At 51.5% G+C, this 27,664-nt stretch overlaps 1 protein-coding gene across 4 annotated transcripts in view; it reads right to left on the bottom strand.

Moving 5' to 3' along the window:
• Positions 1-296: 296 nt before the first annotated feature.
• The window catches only part of DAPK2 (death associated protein kinase 2), a 190,118-nt gene continuing 162,750 nt past the window's right edge, over positions 297-27,664 (bottom strand). For 3 of the 4 annotated variants that reach the window (XM_006141743.3, XM_014593295.2, XM_006141744.3), the window contains 5 exons: positions 23,616-23,664; positions 22,758-22,784; positions 19,148-19,300; positions 18,182-18,227; positions 14,067-16,862 (listed from right to left, as the gene is read on the bottom strand). In XM_006141743.3, the coding sequence (XP_006141805.1) occupies positions 16,254-16,862; positions 18,182-18,227; positions 19,148-19,300; positions 22,758-22,784; positions 23,616-23,664 (884 nt within the window). In that variant the 3' untranslated portion in view covers positions 14,067-16,253. Of the gene's footprint in view, positions 945-4,096; positions 4,181-4,295; positions 4,386-14,066; positions 16,863-18,181; positions 18,228-19,147; positions 19,301-22,757; positions 22,785-23,615; positions 23,665-27,664 lie in introns of those variants that run through there. The other variant, XM_027765772.1, reaches the window with a different exon arrangement.

Genomic DNA, 27,664 nt, shown 5'->3' with positions numbered 1-27,664 from the left:
AATACAGTGACATTCTGTGGTCCCGAGGGTTAGGATTTCAACATAGGAACTCTGGGGAGGCAGAGGAGCAAAAGTGGTGGACAGAGTAGAGGCATTTTGTACTGGCAACCAGGAGGATCTCCCTGGACTGGGCGCCTCTCGGGGAGTGTGCAGAAGGTAGGCCCCCAGCGGTCCAGAGAACTGGCTCCGTGAGATCTGAGCTCTGTCCACTCCGTACTCCAACCCTGGGCTCTCTGCCAGTCACAGGCACTCAGGTTGGGGGAAATCAGATGGGTTTAGTCCTCAAGGAAGCCAAGCATTGGTAAACCAGAAGTTTAATAAAAGTGAAAAATTACAGCACAGTGGGCCGGCAGTGGGCCGCTATAGGTCTGATAGATTGGTCAGCCTGGGGTGTCCTGATGACCTTGTGGGTCCTGGGAGGTCACAGGATTGGTCCCTCACACCCAAAATTCACTTCGCTCACTCACCCCATTCCTGTGGCGAAGGCCTCTGTCTTCCTGGTGTAGTTTTTTGACCAGGCTGGTTCTGAACTCCCTTACTGGGGTGGGGGGAAGCTGCTGAGTCTGACGTGCACCCCATGATGATGTTTGTTTACACGGTTTCCCCACCCCAGGTTCTGAGGCTGGCAGACAGGTAAGAGCCTGTTCGGTGGAGAATTCAGAGCTCTGAGAATGCTGAGAGCTCCTCCGTGGGAGACAGATGCAGCTCGAAGGGGCTCCTGGCTCCCTGGAACATGCTTCTGAGTCCTGCAGGCCCAGGTCTCTTGCAAAGTGCACAGGGCTGTGGAACGAGCTGTGTCCCAGAGTCTGCACAGACTGGAGTGAGCTGGGCCTGGGCCTCCCTATGGCCGCTGCACGCTGGGCCAGCTAGGTACTGCTCCTCCTCCGCGGGTGCAGGGCTTTCCTCTTGGCGATGTCCTCCTCGGTGTCACTCTCACAATTCCTCTGGGGGAAAGAAAAAGAGGCCCAGGGCAGGCTGGTCATGAGAAGCCAAGAATGGGCTGTTGGGCATCCTGGGTAGATGCACCTGGGCCAGGGACCTGCAAGCTGGGCAGATGGATGCAGAAGGAAACCCGCTGCTCCACCAGGGAGCAGTGGTTAGGGGTTGGGGGGAGGCCTGAACGGTAGCCAGACTAACTGCTATGAGGCCGCCAGCCTAGGAGGAAGGACGGCAGGCACCAGGAGAGGCCCAACTAGTAATGAAGATGAGAGCTGGTTGCTTTTTGGCCATCACGTAATGAAGCCCCTTGGGTAGGTGGGCTGTGGACTGATGGGTCTCCTGCGCTCAGCTTCGAGAGAAGGAGGTGGGAGTTATAATGACCTTCCACTGCTCTGGGAGCCACCACTCCCCACGTGCCCTGCTCTGTGACAGGCTTATGCTGCACATTAGCTAAGCCTTCCTGTGCAGTTTTCTGAGGGAAATGACTTTGGAGCTCCAGTTTTTGTTTTCTTTTGTTTTGCTTTTTGCCATGGGTGTGTGTGTGCTCACTGGAAAGAGACAGGGAAAGTAAGAAATCACTCCTCAGGGGGATGGCCATGCTGTAATTCCTTTTCCTCCATTCTCTTCTCAGGATTTTGAACATGCACGCAGGTAATTTTCTAGCCACGGGTCTGGGGTTGGCCATGTGGGAATCCAGTGCCTTCACCACCACCACACCTGATGGCTCCTGAGCTCCATTCCTACTGAACAGTATAAATGTAGAGTCTGTCGGTTCCTGTGTGGATAAACTGGCACCAAGGCAGCCGTAATGAAAAGGCCATATGCTTTTCTGGTCACACAGATCTAACCTAATTCTTTTTATTTATTTATTTTTTTAGAGAGATTTTTGCTATAGGGTGCATGTGCTCACCGGAGAGACACAGAGAGACAAAGTGAGAAATCAGCCTCCCCCAGGGGGGATGGCAATGCTGCAATCCCTTCTCCATTCTCTTTTTGGGATCTTGGGCATGCACGCACCCAGAGTGAGTTTTAAGCTGCTGGGTCTGGGACTCGAACCACAGTGGACAACATGAGACGAGTAAGGTAACCATTACACCATCTGCTGGTCACTAACCTAATTTTTAAAACAATTAAAAGAAGGACTAATTCAGAAAAAGTGAAGTGGGTCATTAAAAAAAAAAATCTGTCAGATGTTGAATTTCTTTTCTTTTCTTTCTTTTTTGAGAGGTTTTTGCCTTGCTGGAGAGAGAGACAAAGTGAGAGAGGGAAAGTGAGAAATCACCCCTCTAGGAGGATGGCCATGCCACAATCCCTTCTCCTCCATTCTCCTCCTGGGATCTTAGGCACACGCATACATGTGCCTAATGTGAATTTCAAACCACTGGGTCTGGGACTCAAACCACGGTCTGCCATGTGGGAGTCCTGTAATATAACCACCTCACCATCTGCTGACCCCAGATGTTCAATTTCAATACTTCTTAAAATAAAAGTGCCTATCTTTTTTTTTTTTTTTTTTTTTTTTGAGGAAAGTCCTTTCGGGAAAACTGTATAACAGATGTCTGGGTCCTACACTCTTCTACTTGTAGGGTGCTTGCTGAGTGTTTGAGAAAAAAGAGGACTATTTTTAAATATTTGCACAAGGTCAAAAGTTCAGAGAAAATTCGCATTCTTTTCAATGACCCTGGCCCGCTCTGCCCATGGATTGCATTAGATCAGGGCCACAGCCCAGAAGGCAAGCCCACTGCTGGCCACTCGCCCTCCCAGAGCCTGCCCACCCCCGACGCCTGAGCCAGTTGGAAATCCAAGGTCAAAATCAACTGGAGCCAAATCCCTCCTGGACCAAGCCTGGCTGTGACAATAAAAATAACTCAGGCTCTGCTGAACTGCAACTTCTCAGCATGAGTCAGAGCCGAACAATAAAAAAGTAAGCTGGGTAAAGTCCGCTGGTTGTTTTCAGGGTTCTCAGAGGGAGAGCAGCCCAGTCCCCTTTAGAGAATTTGGGGACAGCGGCCAGAAAACGAACACGGCTTAGTCAAAGGCACAACAGTTGTTGTGGGGCTCTGGAGCCATAAATCCTCAAGCCCTGGCGAGAGCAAGAACAAATGAAAACTCAGGCTGACGAGAACGGACCCCAGGATCCGTGGGGCAGGGAGGACAGAGGGCTGTGGGGGTCCTGGGGTGCAGCCCACGGGCTGCAGGCTGAGGCTGACTGCCAGTGCTAACTGCCCACTGTCCTGGCAGCTGCCTCCCAGGACCTTCCTGAGCAAGGAGTCACCTTCTGTCCAGCCTGGGCCATGCCAGACACTCCAGGGTAAGACAGGGGAGGTGCTATCCAGGATCCACGACTAGCCGAAATACTCACACTGGCCCGGCATCTTTCACAAGGCAGGAGGATCGCAACAACTTCTAACAGTCACTGAGCACTCACATGCCAGGCGTTAAGAACACATCATCGCGTAATCCTCAGGAACTATTATTAACCTCATTCTGTAAATGATAGCATTTTGGCACAGAGAGGTTAAGTGCTTTTTTTCAAGGTCACACAGCAAGTGAGTGGCAGCTCTGAATCCGGGCAGTCTGGCTCCACGCACTGTACTCACTGCCAGCATGTTCTATGATAAGCTCCTCACTTTAAGTGTACATAAAACTGCAACAAGGTGATCAAATATATCACCTTGATATTATTACTGGGAATGTAAATCTAAAGTAAAATAGAAGTGGAGATGTTGATATAAATACAGAGCTCCCATCCTAAAGCAGACTTCTGGAACGCCTGAAGTAAATTTGGGGTGGTCTGTGGTGCTCATTCTCCAGAGTCCCCCGGTCCCCGGCAATCTACAAGTGCTCAGGGGGGAGGTTGGGGGTGAGTATGTGGCACAGCAGTCCCTCTCTACCCCCACGAAAAGCCTGGAGAACCTCCAGAAACTTCTGCTGCCCCAGGTCTCTCCTTCCTTCCACCCAGAGGTGTCCCAGCACACGCCTCTGCATGCCACCCAGAGGTGTCCCAGCACACGCCTCTGCTGAACACACTCCCGCCTCCAGGCCTCGCAGAACCAACTACAGTTAACATCCACCCACCGCAGGGGGCACGGGACTCCCCACCCCAAATGTCAGATCATCTCAGAATTTTGCCCAAGCGGGCACCTCATCTACCCACCAGGTCCTCCTCGGGCCTCAGGTGCACCTTCTTCATCAGGGAGCGAGTGAGGTGGTTACACAAGGAGACGATGCTGAAGGAGAGCTGTGGGGACAGACAGGGCTGAGGTGAGCCTGTGCTCAGAGACCCTGAGAGAGCGGGACCCCCCCTAGGCCCAGCCACCACCCCACCCCTCCCTGTCCCCCACGCACACACACACCTTCCAACGCCTGCGGACGTACTGCTTCTTGAAGTTCTCCAGGTTGACCACGGACTCCCTGCGCACCATGGCTTGCTGGTTGTCCACGGGCTGGAGACAAAGCAGAGCATGGCGTCTGATGCTGGGCCTTGGGACACAGCCATGACGAACCCCGACTGGGTGCCCACCATCCTGGCACCTCCCCACTGGGAGGACAGGTGAGGGGAGCTTCACAGCAAGGGCAGGGCCATGGACAGGGCCACAGCCTCAGCTGTTCAGGAGATGCCCCAGTACCCTTGAGCTCTTATCACCACAGCCAGACACTCACAGGCTTGGCTGGAGGCTCAGCCTCTCCCCGTGGGGACAGCAGAAGCCAGGGGCTTCAATCGCACATCGCTCTGGGGACAGGGTCATCTTACAGCTGTCTGGGATGCCCCCATACACCAGGTCCATGCCAGGCTTAGCAAAATGGATGCTTTGTTGGCAAACAGGGCATTAGTCCTCCATTGAAAAATAAAAGGAAGGCCAGCCTCAGTGCAGCAGTGAAGCACTGATAAGAGGAAGCCAGATCCCACATGGCTGACCAGGGTTTGAATCCCATTCCCAGAAACACATCAAGCAGGTACCCAGAATCTTGCCAGGATGGAGGACTGAAGGAGAAGGAAGAGACTGTGGCCAGGCCTCACTGAGGAGTGCTCGCTTGCTCACTCTCCCTCTCGTAAAAGCTCTTTGACATTAAAAAAATATAATAATACAAACGAATGAATGACTGATTGAAAGAAAAGCGGTTCAATGAGGGCAAAAGGAGACAGGATGTGTAAGTGCCTCTCACAGCCTAGCAGTCAAAGCTCAGCTTAATTCTGACTTCTCCAAAGAGCCTGGCATGGCTTCGCTGAGCCTCGACTGTCTCACGTGCAGTATGGGGATACCACATCATAGGGTTAAGGATTACATGAATGCGGGTGTGTAAAATGCTTAACTCGGTGTCACTCAGTAAATAATAAATCATCAGCCTTCCTGCCTTCTCCATTTCCTCTTAAATCCCCTCTCCCCCTGCTTTTTTAAGTTTGCATCAGAGAGGGACACAAAGAGAGAGAGTGAAGTAAGAAATGACACACACACACCCCACAGCAGGGATGACCATACATCAGTCTCTTCTCCTCCGGTCTCCTCTTGGGATTTGGGACATGCACACACATGTACCTGGTGTGTTTTCAAGCCATCAGGTCCAGGACTTGAACCATGAAGATGCCCATGTGGGATCTAACTCCTTAACCATCATGCCACCTGCTAGTCCTTAAATTTCCTTCTGTAAAATAAAGTTTTCTTAGATCCAAAGATGGGCTTCATGGGTTCTATGAAGCTCCTGAAATGGTTTGCAAATTCTAATGTGTCAATTCATTCATGAAAGTACGTTTCAGTGTTATTCCTAACAGCCACAAGATGGAAACAATCCAACGCATGTCAGCTGATGACTGGATACACAAAAGGTGCCCACATCCTCGCACTAAACGTCACTCAGGACTAGTATCCATAAAAACAAATGGAGTGTGACACACGGCACAACATGGATGGGCCTTGAGGACACTAGGAGAAAGCTAGACACGAAAGGCCACATACTGTGTGATCTCATTTACATACAATGTCCACGACGGGCCAACCCATAGGGACACAGTAGATGAGAGGTTGCCAGGGGCTGGGGCTGGGAGCACGGGGATGACCACTAAAGGCTGTGATGCTTCTTCCAGGGGGATGGAACATTCTGGACTGGACAGTGAGGGTGATCGTGCAACCTCGTGAATATATGAAAAACCACTGCATCGTACTTCGTGGTATGCGAATTCTAACTCATGGACTCGGTGCCTACATGCAGACCTGCTTTTCTTCTGAGAAGAGCCGATAGATTTTATTTATTCTCAAAGGACTCTGTGACGTCAAGGGAATGACTGCCCAGGGTGATCCACGAGGGCCGGGCAGCGCCGTTTTTCTCTCTCTCTGACGGCCTTCTCACGGCAACGCCCCCGGCACCATGGGGAAGGCTGACTGAGCTGCTCGCTGGGGCCCTGTGCGGGTCTTGCCTCCTGGTCACATTTGGAGCACACCTCCATTCTTGTCCATTTCCCATCATGGTATCATGATGGCACCAGAAGGAAGCCAGCACCCACTGCCGGCCCCCACTGCTCTGGACTTGGCACCCTCTGGCCGGAAGTCAATCCCATGGCTGGCCCACCTCACCGCCCTGAAAGGCCTCCAAGTGTTTCAAAGTCCAATTCCAGTGGGACCTCCCCCAAGACAACGTCCAATCCACAGTGTCTCCCTCCCCATGTGATCAAAGCATGTGCGTGCCCCTTCATTATGTAGAAGCCCTGTCTCAGCTAGGCATGGCAGTGGTCACCCCACTCCTAGAAAACAACTTGAGTGCACACCCCTTCTTCACATCCGTGTCGATGCCCACTGCCCCACTCTCCTTGCTGCCTGACAACAGCGGGTGCTTAATCACTACACGGCTGAACTGTTTCCCTGAGTTGCTGAAGACAAACTGAAATGAAACCACAGAAGCCGGGATGTGCTCATTTCCACCAGCAGGAGGCTCAGGTCACCTGGATCAACCCAGCTGTGACACCATGAAATGTCATGACACCATGACTCCCATGGCCCTATCTGGGAGAAGCAAGATGCAGAGCTCTGTGGGGGCAGGAAGCGGGAGTGTGCAGATGCTCGAAGTGATGGGAGATGAGTCCAGGGGTCTGCACCTTTCCAGACCGGAGCACAGGACAGTGAGCACAGCAGTTTGGGCTAAGGAAAGCAGGAGGAGCAGGTGGAGGAAGATGGGGAGAGGGAAGAGAAAGGGATATGGCTGCTGGGGATTGTCAGGCCACGCCCAGCTCTACTGACCTTGCCTTCACAGCCCGTCACCCTCTCTGCCACGCTGCAAGGCCAGCCCTGGGTATAAGAGCCCCTGGAAATGGAGACCCAAAGGTGGGTAGTGGGGACCCAGTCTGTGCCGAGGACCTGCACTTCCCTCTTCTCCAAGCCTTCCAGAGACTTCCAATGCTCCCCATCCAACCCGAGGGGTTCTCAGAGTTCCCCTAGGCCTTATCTCCTTCTTCTTCTTCTTCTTCCAACCTGATCCCCTCATCTCTCCCTCCCATCCATTTGGCTCCCAGCGCATGGTCTGCATGCCGGTTTGTGAGCCCAAGGTCTTGGGGCCCTTGCCTTTGCTCCCTCTTACACTCATTTGAACCTTTAAACTCAGAACTTCATTTTTTTAATCTTTTTTTTCCTTTTAATTGCCAGAAGGCATGTGTGCTTGCCAGAGAGAGAGAGAGAAAGAGAGAGAGAGAAAGTATCCCCCAGTGGGGTGTGGCCATGTCATAATCCCATCTCCATTTCTCCATCCACCAGGATTGAGGGCATGCATTCACATAAGCCTGGGATGGTTTTTAGGGCACCAAGGCTGGGATTCGAACTGTGGTCAACCATGAGGGTCCTGGCTCTCTTAACTGACTACAGGACTGGCCCTAAACTCGGGACTTAGCTAAAATGCCAACTCCTCAGGGAGGCCTTCCTGACTACTACAGAGCCAGCCAGTGGCATGGCGGTTAAGGTGGCTGGATTCCACATGGCTGACTGTGCAATTTGAATCCTGGACTCAGAGGGTTGAAAATCACACTAGGGGGAACCAGCAGTTAGCGTAATGGCTATGTCGCTGGACTCCCACGTAGTCGACCACGGTTCGCGTCCCGGACCCGGTGGCTTAAAACTCACGCCGGGTGCGTGTAGAGAGAGAGAGAGAAAGAGAGAGAGAGAAAGTATCCCCCAGTGGGGTGTGGCCATGTCATAATCCCATCTCCATTTCTCCATCCACCAGGATTGAGGGCATGCATTCACATAAGCCTGGGATGGTTTTTAGGGCACCAAGGCTGGGATTCGAACTGTGGTCAACCATGAGGGTCCTGGCTCTCTTAACTGACTACAGGACTGGCCCTAAACTCGGGACTTAGCTAAAATGCCAACTCCTCAGGGAGGCCTTCCTGACTACTACAGAGCCAGCCAGTGGCATGGCGGTTAAGGTGGCTGGATTCCACATGGCTGACTGTGCAATTTGAATCCTGGACTCAGAGGGTTGAAAATCACACTAGGGGGAACCAGCAGTTAGCGTAATGGCTATGTCGCTGGACTCCCACGTAGTCGACCACGGTTCGCGTCCCGGACCCGGTGGCTTAAAACTCACGCCGGGTGCGTGTGCGTGCGTGCCCAAGATCCCGAGAGGAGAATGGAGGAGAAGGGATTGCGGCGTGACCATCCCCCCTGGGGGGTGATTTCTCGCTTTCTGTCTCTATGTCTCTCTCTGTCTGTCTGGCGAGCGCACGCGCCCTATAGTGAAAACCTCTAAAAAAAAAGAAAAATCACACTAGGCATGTGTGCGCATGTGTGTGTGTGTGTGTGCCCAAAATCTCTAAAGCAGAATAGAGGAGAAGAAACTGCAGTCTGGCCCCCAGGGTGACTTCTCACGTTTCCTCTGTGTGTGGCAAGTGCATGTGCCCTATAGCAACATTAAACATAAATAAATACACAGCACCCAGCTTACCTGCATGGTTCACTACATCACGGCGCATGTCATTTTATTCCATAGCTGGGTTTTTGTGTTTTTGTGTTTTGTAGTCTGCCTCCCTAACACCTCCCAGCTCCCAGGATCTGCTTCCAACCCATGAAAATTTCCACCTCTAACTTTACCAGTGTCTGCAATTTGCTAGGAGGTGAACCGCCTTTGAACCTAGCCCTTGCAGGGGGCGCTGCACCTCACAAGGAGAGTCTGATGAGGCAGGATTGGCAGACTCTGGGAGGAAAGGGGTCCCTTTCTGCCCACTGAGGGACACTCACCCAGGAGAGAAATGGCTGAGCCCCATGACCAGAGGGTCAGCAGGCAGACAGGAAAATCTCACTTTCCTACTGGCTCCGTTGTGCCACCCGCTGAGCAGAGGGGCCCCGCCATCATGACAGGTGGGACCATTCCCAGAAGTCATGCATGGGAGATGACGCAGTTACCACCCACCAGCAGGACCCCCAGGAAGAGGCCACCAGGGCTATAAATCAGCCAGGCTGGCCTTTCCCAATCAATGGGCCTCCCTGGTTGCCAAGAGGGTCACCAAAGGCCAGTGCGTCAGCTCTGCCTTGAAAGTCAGAGATGTAAATTCTGCAGCAAATTAAGCTGCGGAGAGTGGAAGAGGGAGGCAGAGTCTTGCCTTCTCCTGACCCTCCCCTCTGCAGAACGGCTGTGCCCACCCTTGGCCCTGGAGTCCATCAGGACACCAGACAACTGAACAGTTTCCATCAGGCCTAGGAAGGTGTGTGTACCTTGGAAAAAAAATGTCAGAAAGGGAGGTGGGAAGACAGAGTGTGTGGCTGAAGTCTGGTTTTGTTTATGCAGATGCAAATGCCTTATGAAAAGTCTCCCAGGGTGGGCAAGGTGCCTGCCCAGACATCCACAGAGCAGGGAGAGGGAGCAGCTGCCATCACCAAAGCACGACCAAGGCAGGCTGGCTTCACAGAACAGGCACCCCCCGCCCCCCACCGCCCGCCCCGACGATTTTCCCTAAATGCCAGATCTCCTTTAGAAGCCTGACATGGACTGCAACTCTCAGACCTCTGTCCATGCCATCTCTCCAGCCCCGGACGGCAGTGAAAGCCACGCACCCAAATACCAGTTCTCTTTCCTGCCTAGGACTGTCACTCTGGCCTCGTCCCACCATCTACCTCAGTCAAGTCTTTCTGTGGGTGGCACTGCCACCTCTCCCCTCTGCTGCATGTTTTGATGGCTGGAGCCTGAGCCTCTGCCTCCTTATAAACGGGTGGGGGAGTGGAGGAAGGTTGTGAGCAAGCCCCTGGAGGGAGGCGGAAATGTCCCCTTTCTTGCGTGGCCTGGTCTCACTTTTCCAAATTAGGTCTCAGCGTGAACACACAGAGAGACACGTAGTCTCTCACTTCTCTTCTCTGGGATCTTCAGTTTTCTGAGCAGTTTTTCATCTCCAGTAAAAGTTTCAAACACTCTCTCCCCTGACTGTTCCAAATCTAAGTCACTCGAGAGATGTATCGGCAAAGGCCACGTGCGGGCTGTGCTTGGATCCGAGTGGAATAAACCACCTGTAAGAGGACACCCCTGAGAGCAGCGAGGGTGTGGGGACTCAGGACGGGTGTCCAGACGGGACGGAGGAAGCATGGCTGATGCTGTCAGGCACGATAATGGCAGGTGATTATATCACAGAGAAATGAGAGATTCACGCTGAAGAAGCTGAGTGAAATAAGTCTGAGGTCTGCTTTAAAACAGGGCCCAGCCACAGTGGCTCAAGCTGGAGGGCTCTGCTGCACGAAGCCAGGGCACATGGGGGATCCGGGTTTGGATCCTAAACCGGCTGCCATAGCTTGGGCATGGTGGCGCACACCTGCAGTCCTGGCAAACTGGGAGGCTGGGGCAGAGGAATGCGATGTGCCAAAACCCGGTAGAAACATCTCTCTCATTAAAAAAAGCAAAAACAAAAACAAAAAGAAACAAAACTACAAATCCTCCAGAAAACACTATTAGGGGAGATGAGTGAAAAAGGACTGGCCCCGACTTGCTGGTGTTAATCGGTGCGTGAAATTCACTGTACCGTCCTCTAAACTTTTGTGCAAGTCTTGAGGTCTTTCTGTAACAAAAAGTTACAAATAAAGTCTCTCTCTCTTTTTTTTTTTTGGAGAGGTTTTCGCTATAGGGCGCGTGCGCTCGCCAGACAGACAGAGAGAGACATAGAGACAGAAAGCGAGAAATCACCCCCAGGGGGGATGGTCACGCCGCAATCCCTTCTCCTCCATTCTCCTCTCGGGATCTTGGGCACGCACGCACACACGCCCGGAGTGAGTTTTAAGCCACCGGGTCCGGGATGCGAACCACGGTCGACTACGAGGGAGTCCAGCGACATAGCCATTACGCTAACTGCTGGTTTCCAAGTCTCTCTCTTTTGACCTCCACATGAGAGTTTAAGTTCCTGACCCCAATCTAGGTGCGCCCCCTCCTTCAAATTCTACTCAGCGCCTTCCTGAGGCCAGAGCTTAAGGGTGCGTGTGCCTGTGTGTGTGCGTGTGCCTGTGTATGTGCGTGTGCATGTGCGTGTCATCTGTGGTGGGGACCCTCCCTGAGGCAGCCTCTGCTCTCTGCTGCCCTCTTACCTTTCCTCAATCAGAATCAGCTCCCTGGTTCCTAGGATACTGGGTACCTCTGTTTTCTCACTCCCCATCACCTTTCCCATCACTGCTAGCCAGGTCCCCATCTGCTCCAGCCACTGGTCTTTGATTCAGGGTTTGTCTTGTCCTTATCTGTCACCTCCCCCTCACCCCCACAAGCCAGCACACCACCAGTGTGTGTTTAACCAAACTGGCCCCTTCTGCGACTCGAACATGCCCACTGCTAGGCCTCCTCTCCAGCGCAGAGAATCTTCCCCACAGGCCAAAAACTGCACAAAGAAGCAAAGGCTTTAGCTCCACGGACCTTTACAGAAGGTTGGCAGTGGGGGTGACAGCCGGGCACACAGCCACCCCAGCATGGGCCGATTGGACTGTGTGACTGAGCAGGGCGGGAAGCCCCCATCCTCGAGATCAGCTGCAGCAGAGACGGGAGGGGGCACGGAGGAGACTTTGGCTTCTCCCGCTGACTGCTCAGCTCCACCCCTTCCTGGCCTGCCTCCTGCCTCCTGCCTCTGCTGTCATCCATTACCAAGCCATCACCACCTTCCCACACAAGTCAGCTGTCACGTGCTGGGAGCATCTGCCTTGGAGCAGGGACCGGCTGTGCACCTGTCCAGCTTCCTTTGGAAGAAGGACGTCGCACACTCCCCTCTGCCCACCCAAGCAACCCAGGATGGGCCTGAACAGAGCACAGAAGCCAACCTTTGATTTGCGGTCTGGAGGATTATAAGTCCTCCATGGTGGCAGAGGGGCCTGCCACAGATCCTACCCGCCCCCAAGCTTCCTTTCCTCTGGGTACCGGTGAAACATCCCCTCCCCACACCATCCTGGCACCGCCAGCTCGGCCTTCCACACAGCTGTTAAAACACCAGCCATGGGCACACAGGGGCCAGCCAGCAGGTTCCCTGGCTGAGTTCCACAGAACTCACTGGTCCCTTGGCATCAGGTTCTGATATCAAAGAACAGGATTTTGATGGGCCAAGGGACAGAGGAAGGGCACAGTCTTCTCTGATTTCCCTGAATCACTGGGGGCCTTTTTCCATTTACTTTGTGTAGTGTCTAGCAGCTCTCTGTGCAGAAGAGGCTCTGTTTTGAAAAGTGTCTGAATAACGGGGCTGGCAGGTGGCATGGTGGTTAAAGACATTGGACTCTCATGTGGCCAACTGTGGTTTGAGTTCCGGACCTGGTGGCTCTCTCTCTCTCTCTGTCCTTCCCTGGTCAAAATTAAAAATGAATAAATAAATAAAGTTATATAAAATCATTCTTTTTTTTTTTTAAAAGAAGTGGATGAGAAGCAGTGACCAATGATGACATGAACAGAGAGGGTACCTACCCACTGTGAGGAAAACCCCTGAGGGTTCTGAGCCCCACTCAGACCAACTAGATGGGTGACTGTAGGCAAGTCTTGCCTGTGATGGGCCATATCACACTGGGTCTCTGAGGACCCTCCCGGCACGACAGTGTGTAGGTGACTCCGTGATTCTAAAATAACCACTTCTCCCTCCTTTTTCTCAGTCTCCCTAATTCAAATCATTGCCCACATCTTACTCTTTGCTTGCATTTTATTTTGATCTTCACTAGAAAGTTCCCCCTGCACTGCCCACCCAGTGGCTTTCTCTCCTCTAGCAAACATGGCTGTTTGAAGGTCAGCGTCTGTTGACATGGGGATCAAAGGGACCTTTAATATTTGCCATGTTTGATGCCTAACAAGTATTAGGTCATCAGGAAAGTCATGATGTGTTTTTCTATGCAAAAATGTGTCGTGGCTTTCCCGACAACCCAATAGATGCCGTCTCCTGACAAGGCAGGTAAGTCCTCGGAGGGACAGTAGATAAGTCCTTGGAGAGATCGTAGGCAAGTCATTTGTGCCAATGTTCTTGGGAGGGCATAGGAAATAGGGCTTTTGCCATCTTTTAATGATCCTAAGACACACATTTTCAGATCTCTGAAATCAGAAGGCTTCTCCCAATCGATGGCCTCACTTCACCCCTGCTGGCCTGTAGGGAAGGTGGTCCTCCAGGAGAGGCCGCTTCCGTTGGACATTACATGCTTTGCTTGAGGTTCTTCTGGACCACACTGACCGTGCAAATTCAGAAAGCAAACCTCCATGAGTGCTGCCAGCCTGGGGCTCCTCTTCTTGGGAGTATGGGGCATTTGCGAGCCCGACCTAGAGTCAAGGTCAAGACATACACACCTCCTTGCTCTCTCTTTCTGTGCGGCCTTCTTCTCATTTGCCCCATCACTGAGGGTGACATGGCTTCTGTGGAGGGTCTCCTGTTACAGCCTTATCTTGGGTTTTTAATTTTTCTTAGTGGGTGTAAAATAATAGTGCATCTTATAATCATAGTTTCTCATAATGGATTAAAAAGTTTCTGTTACAAATATTATATATGATATTTGAAATGATCCATCATGCTGGTAGAAAAGGAGATAGGATTTTTTTTCTTTTTTTTCGGGGGAGATAGAATTTTGGTTTCACAAGATCAAAAATGTTATGTCTGAGTCAGTAGGTGGCATGGAAGTCAAGGCGCTAGGTCCCACATGGCTGACTATGCAATTTGAGTCCCAGACATGGCAGCTTGAGAAACACACCTGGCACATGTGTGTGTGTGTGTGTGTGTGCTCAAAAATCCTGAGAGGAGCCTAGAGTAGAAGAAACTGCAGTGAGACCATGCCCCCCGGGTTGATTTCTCACTTCCCCAACCCCATCTCTTTCCAGCGAGCACACACACCCTACTGCAAAAACTAAACTAGCACACACACACACACACACACACACACATAAACCACAAAAACACAACTCATGTGTTGTCTTAAACCACTTCCTGTCTGCACTGCTCACTGGGATTTCCCCACCAGCACTTGGGGCCATTGACTAGCCCAGGACCCAGAAGTGGTTTTCCATGACCCTTGACCCTTGAGATAAAGGCAGAGCTCTTTAACATGGCCCAAACCCTTCTGGTCCTGCCTGCTCTCCAGCCACATCCCCACTGTGTTCCTATTCTCCCTCCTCCAGCTTTTTTCCCACCCTCATGTTCTCAGCTTCTGCGCGCCCACACGTCACAGAGCCTGTGAGGGACATCTCTCTCCTGCCTTGGTTTGCTTCGCTGATCTCAGCTCCAGTGCTGCTGCTTCAGGGATGCCCACCTGACCAGATCACACCCCACTGCAGGCCCTTAAGAGCTGGGGCTTGTCTTCCCTAGAATATGTCCCAGCTGAGGTTTCTTGTGCAGTTCTTGATTACCGTCCAAATCCGTCACTAGCCTGAGAGCTCCCTTGCCTGACAACTCCTTGAAGGCAGGAAACAGGCCTGTTTTCACTCAACATTACGTCCCTAGACTCAAGTCAAGTCTCTGGATGTTGGTAGGTGTCCAATAATGACTTGAGAGTGGATGAATGAATCCAGAAATGGAGAGTGAACTCCTGGAGCTGGGGGCGGGCAGGGGAAGACAAGGAGCAAGATTTGTCATCAGAAGGCCTCCACTTCTGCCACTAAACATGTGCCCTCAAGCAAATCACATCCTCTCTGTTTCCTCATCTCCAAGTTGGAATAGCATCTGCTCAGAGGGGTCCACAGCCATTGCACCTACTGACAGGGATGCTTCGGGAGGCTGTAAAGACAGCGAGAGGGTCTGCCTCCCTCCACCCTCAAACTTCTAGCACAGTGCTGGGCCCGCGCTCCATGCTCTGCACAGTCCTTTACAACCCCTCTCGGGGAAGGGAGACAAGGAAATAAACCCTCAAAGCATTTTCTGGAAGGAACACTGAACCTGGAACCTCCCAGTCTTATGCTCACCTTCTTTGAAAACTCATGAGATTTGAAACCCTCAGGGCCCAACGACCTAGACACATAAAAAAAGGTAAGCTCCTTGTTGAGTACCTCTGGGGCTCTTAGCCAGAACTGGGGAAAGGATGGAGAAGGGGGAGAGCTGCCCCTTCCCTCCTGCCTGCAGGCTGGCCATCAGATGGGGCCAGGGTGGTAGAACAGAGACGGTGCCTCCTGGGACGCAGCTCCTGGGACAGTTCTCTGCAGGTGTATGCCTTCCGCTTACATCTGGAAGGATTCACAAAGTTGCTCGCTTTGCCCTGGGATGTGAACCTTAATGTTGAGGTGGATATTTATAGCAAGGCCTCACTACTCCTTCCCACGTCGCCATCTTAGAGATGGGCATCCTGGGTTTTTGTTTCATCTCTGCCAACTGGCTAGGAATGATCCCTCTCTGAGTCCATCTCCTTCATGAGTTACACGGCAGTAATAATAATATCACCTCCCGCCTTCCTATCTCACAGAGCTCTTTGGAGGACAAGTGAGGTCACAGACCTAATGACAGGTAATATTTCCTCGGTGCAGTCGAAAGCCCCAGCTTCTGCAGCAGAAGAGCACCATGCTGACTTAGTTACCCCTAGTTAACGCAAATGGTCCTCGAGATGGAGAGCTTCAGTCTGTAAGGCATGAAGGCCGAAGTGAGAGGTGAACAAACCGATGATCAAGCAGCTCCATAGGGCCAGCCGTCCTCCCTCTGGAGCAGGGTGCTCTCGGGGGAGAGAGGATTTTCCATTTTCTAATTATTTTAACAGCTTGACTGCCTTACCAACACCCTTCCAGAAAACCAGGCTGCTGAGGGGCGTTGCCAAATGAATAATTAGTTAGCACCTCGGTGACTCTGGATCCGAAGGGTGTGGAAGTCTCTGCTACAGACACACACATGCTGCTGTGAGGGCGGAGAGGACAGGCTCTGCGGGATGGGACTCTCAGGCTCAGAGCTTCAAGCTGCCCAGGACTTCCTGGGTGCACGATCTGTTGAACAGCTCTGACAGGGGGTCACTGGCATCCCGGCGGCACATGGAGCCCAGGTCTTCTGAGCTCCCACTCTCCAGCTGGAAGCTGCCCACCATTTCCTCGAGCCACCGGAGGTCTGCCGAGAGCTCCTGCCTCAGAGCCTCGAACTGCACCTGCAGATGGTCCAGTTTCCTGGCCACGCTCCCAAGGCCGGACCCTGTGGCCCGGATGTCTTCTCGCAGGAGCTTCTTCAAGGACTTCACCTTGCGGAACTCATATCGGAGCTGGGACAGGTCGTGCCGGGAACGCTCATTCTCCCCTCGGTACCAAGCCTCCTTCTCGTTGTAGATGGAGAGCAGGGCCTCCACGTCGTCCTGGATAGTGTCATTGGCCCCCGCCAGGGCGCGGCATCCCTGCTCCACCTGGGCCACATCCTCTACCACGTGGGCAAACCGCTCGAAGTTGACATAGGTGTTGTTGGGGGGCATGCTGGAGTGGCACTTGAGGGTATACTCTCTCAGGCGCTTGGTCTTCAGTTGGGTGGGCTCCGCCTGCCGCTGTTCGGGGGCTCTGACTTCTCCTTTTGACTGGCAGGTGCGCAGACAGAGAACCAGATGTTAATTTGACACACGATCCGCAGGCGGTTGAGGCGCAGGCAGAAGGCACACGCGCAGCCTCCTTGGCATCTGCCACATGCGTCAGTCCTCGGCGAGAACCGGGGCAGGACAGGCAACCCGCAGACCATAGGAAAGGTCAAGGGGTGTGGGGTCTGCCTGCCCGCATGCTCACCTCAGGCAGAGGGGTCCACGGCCATTAGAGAGGGTCTCCACACGCACAGCGTTTAAGGGGTGCTCACGCAGACAAGCAGGCACAGCCAGGATCTGTACGCATCCACTTAAGACTGAAGCACCCAGGGCCATGCTGAGAGATGAGGCCTAAGCGTCTCTCCTTCCGGGTTCCTCAGGCCTTGGCAACACGCTGAGCAGGCAGCTGCCCCAGGACTCCTAAGCCCTGTGCTCTGGGCCCACCTGCACCTGGAGGGTTCTTAGCCGTCCCCACACTTAACCAAGCAGATGGACCTGACCTCCAGAGCACTCCAGCCCTCCTGCCCTCCTTCTTCCACAGCCTCGCTCCCTTCTCCTCTGCACACACAGAGCACCCTCCCAGCCTCCTCACTGACACTCGGGGTGGGAAGGGAAGTCTGGGGAAGGCAGAGTGTGCGTAGCTCGCCAGTCAGCAGACCAATGGTGGGAGTCTCCGTCTCTGAGCCCACCCTCCCAGAGTGCTTTTCACCATACCAGCCTAGAAGACCCTCTGAAAGAGAGCAGCTAGATACTCGGTTACAGGGCGAGTTAGGCAGGGAGTCACCTTTTCACTCTGACCGTCCCTGGAAGGGAAAAATCACCCTATCAGAGGGGCTACCTCTCTCCCCCACCAGGCTCTGGTCTCAGAAAGCCATTCCTGAGGAAGCTGGGTGACAGATTTGAGTGTCATCCTTTACTCGGCACCCCCCAGATCAGAAAGAAGCCTGAGCCCAAAGCCAGGGATGGGTGCTATTGATCTCTAACCAACTGGGTAGTCCTGGTTTCTGCTCTGACAAGTGACAGGGACATGTTCCCCCAACAAAGACTACTTTGTAAGATGGCTCCAAAGAAAAAGAGTTTCCGCTGAGGCTTGTGGGGGCTTCATGTTGTAAGTTACCTGAACCGGTGAAATACAACCTGAAGGTAGCATGAACCTGTCTGAACATCTGGCCCATGTGGGGCCCTGCCTAGCCTCCATCTGTGCCCGCAGGTCAGTGTTCTGAGCAAAGGCCCCTCCACAGGCCCCGTGCAGAGGCCACCCGGCAGCCCCGGCACAGAGCAGGCACCTGCCCGCTCACAGCAACTCAGAGCCAGCCCCTTACCATGATCCAGGGATGCCTGAGAGCCTCTTGGATTGTGAGCCGCTTCCTGCAATGAGGATGAGAAAACTGATGATCAGAAAGCAGCGAGGACAGCGGGGAGCTCCATCCTCAGCTTCCGAAACCTGTATTTGGCATCCTTTGACCAATGCCATCGAACCAGCGGGGTGGAGGATGCAAAGATGGAGGGGAATGGGCTGCACGCCTGCACCCAAGGGAAGGTGGGTCAGGCAGACCCCTTGCCGGTGACTTTCCTGTCAAAGCCCTCGTCTTCCCCTGCAAGTCGAAAGGCCTAACACCATACTGCGAGCCACGAAGGCACTGCTGAGCTGCCTGCACCCTCCAAAAGCCAGCTCTCCCTTGCTAAGCCTCTGATGTCTGTTCTTCTGTTCGTCCTCAGACCTGCTCTGGACCCAGGTAGGGTGACCCTCCCTGGCACTGTCTTTAGGGAATCAGGGCCCTTACCCTTCAGAGGACCCCACTCTGGCCCTCTCTGAAGTCCGTGGAACCGATAGGACACAGCCTTCTAGAACCTGTGACTCATTCCTCTGCCCCATCCCAGTCGTTCTCTAGGCACCCACCACCCTCCGACTCCTGGCTCATCTCCTCTGTTGGTGCCACGGGCACGGGGCTCACCCCACAGAAGGGGCAGGATGAGCATGTCTTCTACCCTCCCACTGTTCTGACCTCTCTGAGCTAGCCTCCCTCCACTCCCAGCCCTAAAAAAAAACAGGCCAACTTCCAAACACACACACACACACACACACACACACACACATTTGCATTTCAGCAGAAGAGAGCAGAAAGACGAGCAAACAAGCTGAATGCCAAGTCTCAGCCGGTCCACATTTCTTAACATCCACCCAGACTAGAGCACAATGGTGCGGGTGACAGCTGTGGCCCCGTGGAGACAGACTGACAGGAGAGGGTCAGTACCTGAGAAGCCAATGGCTTTTTCAGTCCTCTTACCGGGTCTCTTTAACCAGAAGCTTCCGAATGAAGTCCTTGGCCAGCTCGCTCGTCTGGCTGAAGAATTCCTCATCAAAGTCATAACTCACGGCTGTGATATTTGCCAGCGTTTCCTGCTTCGTGTCTCCCAGGAAAGGGGATGCTCCACTTAGGCTGAGCACAACAGAGAAGGAACCACGTGATCGCAGGCAAGGAGATGGAATGGGGTGATGGACTCGAGGACCTCTGAGCCCTACAGTGGCCTGGGCTGGGAGGCTCCGGGCAGCCACCACCAGCCTTTCAACTCAGTCCAGCGTAACATGCTTTCCTAGAGCTCCTGCTGAGTACCCGACAGAGCAACTGTGCTGGGATGGACTCAGAAATTGAAGGGAGAGAGACACAGAGACACGGCTCTCCCGAATACAACAGCAGGAAGATGAAGGACTGGGGGATGCAGAAAAGGGGGCAGGGTGACCCTGTGCAGCTGCATGGTCGAGTTGACATCTACATCTGTTGCACTGAGGCTAACAGCAGTCAAAGGAGGAGATGAAAAGATTTCCCAGGCTAAGGTGCGATCAAGGCCCTACCCCTAGCCACTCCGATGGCATAGCTCTGAGGTGGGGCCCGGACTCTGATAGCTATGAAAAGCTCCACTCTGCAGCCAGGGCTGAGACCCTCTGCTATAGCTCTAGGGAGTCCACTGCATTGTTCAGAGTCCCCCAGTCCAGGTACTGCCAGGAGAGTCAGAGAACTGACTTAAGGGGTTTTGCAAGAATGATTCCCTCAGCTGGTAAGCGCTGATGGGCCCACGATGGCTCTCAGATGACTCTTACCCACTATGCCACAAAATCAGCATTTTCTGGGGTCAGCAGTGGTGTGGTGGTTTAGGGCACTGGATGTTCACATGGCCAACCATGGTTCAAGTCCCGGACATGGAGGCTTGAAAACCATGATGAGCACATGCGTGTACATGCCCAAAATTCCAGGAGGAGAGTGTGGCATGGCCATCCCTGCTGGGGAGTGATTTCTCACTTTCCCTCTCACTGTCTCTCTCCTGCAAGTACATGCACTCTATGGCAGAAACCTTAACAAAGAAAAGCAGCCTTTTCCTGGGCTGGCTCAGTGGCCTGGTAGTTACAGGAGCCAGATCCCACATAGCTGACCACAGTTTGACTCCTAGCCCTGACAGGGCCTTGAAAAATACGCTGGGCACGTGTGCATGGGTACCCCAAATTCCAGAAGGAGGCAAAACGGAGGAGGAATTGCGTTGTGACTGTGCCCTTGTAGGGGGAAGGGGGTCTTTCTCCCTTTCTCTCTGTCGGGAATACATGCCCTCTGATAAAATTTCAAAACAGCATTTTCCATGAGTGCCATGAGGGAAGACAGCTGGGAAGCACTGATGGAGGGAACACCCACTAACCCTCCAGAGCCAGGCTGGGGAACTTGCACATGGGCGTATTTACCCTCCCAACACACCCGCGGTGGGAATTCTGTGATTCCTATTTTTCTGATGAGAAAAACAGGCCCAGAGGTTAAGACCTGTCCGGGACCACAGAGATGGAGAGGGACAGCATCGTAGGACTCCAGCCCCGGATGTAACCCACTGCATACCAGAGCCGTGCTGGAAATCTCTGCTTGAGCAACAGAATATTCCAGGGACAGGAAAGGAGGAAAGAGAAAGGAGGCAAGAGGAGGGAACAGGGATTTGGGGGAAGAAGGGGAAAAGGAGATAAAGAGGAGGCAAGATCAGGGCGGGCTCAGGCAGCTTCAGATTTGTCTCACACGTCTGAGTGAAACGGACCTTCTCCCAGGACACCTCAGGCAGGCAAGGCTGAGCAGGCGGCCCTGGCTCTGATGGCAGGAAAGACGGAAAGGAGGGCCTTAGAGCTCCTGCTGAGTACCCGACAGAGCAACTGTGCTGGGATGGACTCAGAAATTGAAGGGAGAGAGACACAGAGACACGGCTCTCCCGAATACAACAGCAGGAAGATGAAGGACTGGGGGATGCAGAAAAGGGGGCAGGGTGACCCTGTGCAGCTGCATGGTCGAGTTGACATCTACATCTGTTGCACTGAGGCTAACAGCAGTCAAAGGAGGAGATGAAAAGATTTCCCAGGCTAAGGTGCGATCAAGGCCCTACCCCTAGCCACTCCGATGGCATAGCTCTGAGGTGGGGCCCGGACTCTGATAGCTATGAAAAGCTCCACTCTGCAGCCAGGGCTGAGACCCTCTGCTATAGCTCTAGGGAGTCCACTGCATTGTTCAGAGTCCCCCAGTCCAGGTACTGCCAGGAGAGTCAGAGAACTGACTTAAGGGGTTTTGCAAGAATGATTCCCTCAGCTGGTAAGCGCTGATGGGCCCACGATGGCTCTCAGATGACTCTTACCCACTATGCCACAAAATCAGCATTTTCTGGGGTCAGCAGTGGTGTGGTGGTTTAGGGCACTGGATGTTCACATGGCCAACCATGGTTCAAGTCCCGGACGTGGAGGCTTGAAAACCATGCTGAGCACATGCGTGTGCATGTCCAAAATTCCAGGAGGAGAGTGTGGCATGGCCATCCCTGCTGGGGAGTGATTTCTCACTTTCCCTCTCACTGTCTCTCTCCTGCAAGTACATGCACTCTATGGCAGAAACCTTAACAAAGAAAAGCAGCCTTTTCCTGGGCTGGCTCAGTGGCCTGGTAGTTACAGGAGCCAGATCCCACATAGCTGACCACAGTTTGACTCCTAGCCCTGACAGGGCCTTGAAAAATACGCTGGGCACGTGTGCATGGGTACCCCAAATTCCAGAAGGAGGCAAAACGGAGGAGGAATTGCGTTGTGACTGTGCCCTTGTAGGGGGAAGGGGGTCTTTCTCCCTTTCTCTCTGTTGGGAATACATGCCCTCTGATAAAATTTCAAAACGGCATTTTCCATGAGTGCCATGAGGGAAGACAGCTGGGAAGCACTGATGGAGGGAACACCCACTAACCCTCCAGAGCCAGGCTGGGGAACTTGCACATGGGCGTATTTACCCTCCCAACACACCCGCGGTGGGAATTCTGTGATTCCTATTTTTCTGATGAGAAAAACAGGCCCAGAGGTTAAGACCTGTCCGGGACCACAGAGATGGAGAGGGACAGCATCGTAGGACTCCAGCCCCGGATGTAACCCACTGCATACCAGAGCCGTGCTGGAAATCTCTGCTTGAGCAACAGAATATTCCAGGGACAGGAAAGGAGGAAAGAGAAAGGAGGCAAGAGGAGGGAACAGGGATTTGGGGGAAGAAGGGGAAAAGGAGATAAAGAGGAGGCAAGATCAGGGCGGGCTCAGGCAGCTTCAGATTTGTCTCACACGTCTGAGTGAAACGGACCTTCTCCCAGGACACCTCAGGCAGGCAAGGCTGAGCAGGCGGCCCTGGCTCTGAATTTTTTTTTACAGAGGGCCTGGGGCTGCTGTTCCAGATTCCTCCTCAGCCTAAGCCCCAGGGTCATGTGCAGAATGGTGCTTTAGCCTCAGGTTTATGACGTAACACACCCGGCTTAAGATGGTGCTCAGTGACTGTCTGTCTGACTGACACTCTCTCATTCCTTCTGGTTGGTTATCCCAGATCTAAGCTAGGATGGAGCCCGGGGATCAGAGATACTCACAGGATGTAGGTGATGACGCCTATGCTCCTGCAAAACAAACAGCGGTCAAGTCAAGGCCACCTGGCTCCCGACCCATCCCGGCCCAGCACAGGCCTCCCCATATATTCTCTAGGGAAGAAGTCACTGTCTGGAGTCATTGAGCTCTGGACAGACACTGAGATCCTGAGTGCGAGATCAGGCTGCTGCATTTGCAGACTGTGACTTGGGCAAGTAACCTTGTCACCTGAGCCTGTTTCTCCTCCTGATGCTAATTACCCACAGGGTGTCAGCAGGATTTTAGAAAAACCAGGTAATGAAGGTGCTTGGCCAGCTGTAAAGCAGTGTTCAGGTGAAACAAGTCCCTTCCGTGCAGAGAATCAATCACTGCAGTTTCCCCAGGCCAAACGCAGTGCCCAGAACACACACTGGGTCTTCAAAACATTTGCGGGAAGTGTGTTCCTGGAAATGTGGGTGGATTGCAAACATTTTTTGACACCAAAATAAACTCATATTTTAATTCATTTTTCCACAACCTTTTTGAGGTTCCCTAACCGCGTGGTTGGCTGGTTGACTGGCTGCAGTTACTAGTGAGGACCCTTGGACAGCTGTGGCAGGCTCAGCCACCTCTGGCCTGGCCTCTCTCCTCACCCCTCTGCTGCTGACAAAGTTCTGACCCATTAATGTTCTAACTGGCCTCAGGTCCAGCCCAGCTGCCTCCAGCTGTGTGGGCCCCAGGTCCCCCACAGCTGGAGCAGCCAGGGGCTCTGCAAAGGGAGCAGAGAAAGGGGCTTTCATGGTCAAGGGATGTCATCCCAAATAGGGTCCACTTTCTATCCACAGAAGCACCCCAAGGCCACCTGGGAGGCCTGTGCAACTTACCACATGTCGGCCTCCAACCCCAGGGGCTCGTAGTTCACAATTTCTGGAGCTGAAAGAAGTCATATTACAGAGTCGACAGGAGTGTCAAATTGACAGGAAATGGTCATAAAGAACTTTAGGGAATTTGCTGCCAAATGTCTCTTGGATTCCCGGAGCAACAGATGAAGATCATGTGGATCTAACGGTTTTGAAGAAAGGAGTTGCCATGACCTGAATGCTTGTTTCCCCCCAAATTCGCATGCTGAAACCTAGTCTCTAAAGCAATGGTATGGAGTGATGAGGTCATCAGGGTGAAACCCTCATGAACAGAACCAGTGTCCTTCTAAAAAAAGTTCCAAAGGAGCTGTTCAACCTCATGAGAAAACTCAGAAAGAAGGTGCCATCTATGAAAGAGAGAGCGGCCTTTGCCAGACACCAAATCTGCTGGTGCCTCGATCTTGGACCTCCAGCCTCCCCAACTATGAATAAGTTTTTATTGTTTCTAAATTACCAAATCTAAGCTGTTTTGTTATGACAGCCTGAAAGGACTAAGACAGGAGATGCCTGTTTTCTTGGTAAAAACCCTTTACAAAGAGGCTTTGATGGGGCCAGCAGGTGGTATAGTGATTAAGGCACTAGACTCCCACACGATCGACCACGGTTTGAGTCCTGGATGCCGTGGCCTGAAACTCACACTGGGTGCATGTGCCCAAAACCCTGAAAGGGGAACAGAAAAGAGGGGATTATGGTGTGGCCATACCTGCAGGGGGTGATTTCTCACTTTCTCTCTGGCACACACACTATATCAAAAAAAGAAAAAATCAAAACTCTCCAAAAAACAAACAGGCCTTGACAGTGAGGAAGAGAGAAAATACATAGAAACACCTGAAAAAGAAGAGGGCAGGGAGAGGAAGGTACAGGAACGATAAATGGGCTGTAGCAAAGGGGCCTCCTTGAGAGTTCTAATAAAAACCAGGTCAGTGCTGGACAGTAATAGAGAATGCCATAATCTGAATGTGGCCCCCTAAAATTCATGTGTTGAAGTTGGTTATACTGTGAAGGTATTAAGAGAATGGAAACTTAATCTGACTCTGGTATTGAGAGGGTGGGCTTTTGAGAGGTGATTAGGATTAGATCAGGGTGAGGCCTCCATGATTCAATCCGAGAGGTTTCGTGAAAGAAACTAGAGCTAAAATGGACACTCACACGAGTTCTCAGCATGTGATACTCGGCAGAGATTCCCTACAACAAGAAGACTCTCACTAGATGCCGCCCTTTGACCTTGGACCTCTAAAATGCTGAGCTAAATAAACCTCTATCTTTCATAAATTCCTTAGCCTATGGCATTCGATTGTTAGTGACAAACCAGACTAAAGCAGAAGAAAAAGCAGAGAAGGCATCCACATTCCTAAGTCTGATCTGAAAAAAGGTACCTCTCGCTAGAAAGGCAGAAGGACATTCTTACAGCTACTGAGATGACAAGCTTGAAGTGCCCAAATAGGAGATGTCCTTGGGGCAGCTGGCTATCATATTTGAGTCATCAACCTACAGATAGGAACAGGAGCGGAACCGAGCGGGTAACCAGCGGAGGGTACAGACACTAGGAGAGAGTATTCTACCAAGGAGAGAAGACGACCAAATGACACCCAGAGGCTAGGCAGATAAGCACTGGAAAACAAGTGTTGAATTTCACACTCACTGCCTTGCTGTGTCCAGAAGGTAGGAAGTAGAGATAACAGCACAGATGACTTTTAAAAGTTTGGCAATGAAATGGAGGTGAAAGAGACGGCAATCATTTAAGAAGGAGGAAGAATTGAGCTTGTTCAACTGGAAAAGGCCAAGTTTGTTTATTTAAACTTATTGCATCTATATCTGCCATCCTACCCTCTGGCTTTCCCCTGCTTAGAGAGGCAGGCCATATAGCATAGCCTAGGGGTTAAGGGATTCCACATGGTGGACTGTGGTTCAGATCCCAGCCCCAGTGGCTTGAAAAATATGCTGGGCACATGTGTGTGCATGCCCCAAATTCCAACAGGATGGAGAAATAGAGAAGAAGGGACTGCAGTGTGACGATGCCTCATAGTGGATGCCTCTTCTCTCTTCCTCTCTCTTCTCTGGGTGGCACATGTACCCTCTGACAGCTAAAACTTTTTTTTTTTTTAAAGATACAGGGAACCTCCTCCTGGCTTTGCTTATTTTTTTTTAGCTTTATAAAAATGGTGTCACAGTGCATGTGATCTATTGTTACCGATTTTTTTTCACTCATCGTTATGCTTCTAGTGTTCATTACATGTTCAGTGGTCCTTCATTTTCACTGCTAGTTTGCTGTATAAATATATATCATTTTTCAGTCATTCTCCTTTTAGAAATCATTTGAATGTTTTCCATTTCCCTTATTATTGGAACAGTATCACTACGGACTTTTTTGTACATGTCTCTTCATGTGCACATGAACGACTTCCTTTAGGACAGTGATATTCAGAGTGTTGTTCACAGTGTGCAGACAGTCACTGGTCCAACAAGGGAAGTGCAGAAATTAGGAGTATGCATTTAGAGACTCACAGTGATTGGACATTCCTATGACAACCAAACTGTGATCATTTTTCTAGAAATTTCTGTATGTATTTAATTCACCAGAAGGTATGTGTACTCACTGGAGAGGAACAGAGAGAGCGAGAAAGAAAGCACTCCTGTGAGGGATGGTCATGCCACAATCCCTTCTCCTCCATTACTACCTTCTTTGGGGATTTTGAGTGTGTGTGTACATGCACACACATTCTCATTCTCTCTCTCTCTCTCTCTCTCTCTCGATGTTTTTCAAGCCACCAGGGCCAGGACTCAAACCATGTAGTCGACCATGTGGGATGTAGCTCACATAACCACATAATCACCAGGCCATAGGCTGGCCTGGAATTTATTTTTATTGTATCTTACTGACATAGATAGCAGTTAAATAGACAGACTAAAAGGTTAAAAAAAAAAAAAAAAAGAGAGAGAGAGAGAAAAGGCACACCCCCAGGCCCATCCTGAGATGGATACCAAAGGAGCTGTGAAATAATTGGTTTCCTTGACTAAAAATGAAGATTTTCTGTTGAGACTTCTCCCTCCAGACTCATTTCTAGTGGGTAGGGCTACCTGTCTCCTCTCCATCTCTCTCTGTCTCTCCGTGTCTCCCTGTGACTTATAATTTTTTTTATTTATTTTTTTAAGGTGAAGTATTCTCTTGGGCTCTTAAGCCCCTCCTTTACTGTGCTAATTGGTGCCTTTCCCCATTCCATTTAGGAAAGACACACCCTCAGCCCCACCCTGAGATGGATACCAAACCTGAGCTGTGAAATACTGGTTTCCTTAATTAAAAATTAATATTTTTCTGCTAAAACTTCTCCTGTGTGGTTTTCATTTTTTGCTTACTTAAAATCTAAAGTTTTCTTTATAATATTTTCTTTCTCCTTTTTTATTTTATTTTTTTCTTCTTCTTTCCTCTTCTTTAATTCTTTTCCTTTTTTTCCTTTATCTTGATTCATTGGCCCCTCAGCTTCTACACACTAAGTGTCTAGACAGGTCCAAGTTTATAGGATCCAAACATCTGAATATGCTTAGGGTCAGAATATTCCTCTATTCCCACTGAAACTGAAGCACAAAGAGTGAAAAAGGAATGGAGAGAGATTGCAGATCACTTCCTCCTGCACGCCTCTGAATGCTCAGATTGAACTTCAAGAATTAGCAAGAAACGCACCATCCATCAGATGACTAGAAATCACCGCAGGGTCACAAGAAATATGGGAAAGCAAGAAAATACCTCTTCTCCAAGGGAAAAGAATAACTCCTCTTTATCCTCAGACAGTACAATGAAATTCATGGAAATGTCTGATAAAGAATTTAATTCTAAATTCTTCATAGTGACAAAGCTAACGCAGGTGGTAAAGAAGAGAGACAATGAACTGCAGAAAAGGCAGGAGAAAGGAGCTGACAAGTTCCAGGAGGTGAGAAAATTCTTGCAAGATATAAAAGCAGAAATACACACTATAAAAAAGAATCAAATGGACCTATTAGAGATGAAGGCTATAATA

This window comes from Tupaia chinensis, unplaced genomic scaffold (genome assembly GCF_000334495.1).
Source record: "Tupaia chinensis unplaced genomic scaffold, TupChi_1.0 Scaffold000063_1, whole genome shotgun sequence".
Lineage (NCBI taxonomy): Eukaryota > Metazoa > Chordata > Mammalia > Scandentia > Tupaiidae > Tupaia > Tupaia belangeri.
This window is presented reverse-complemented; position numbering and strand designations above follow the sequence as displayed.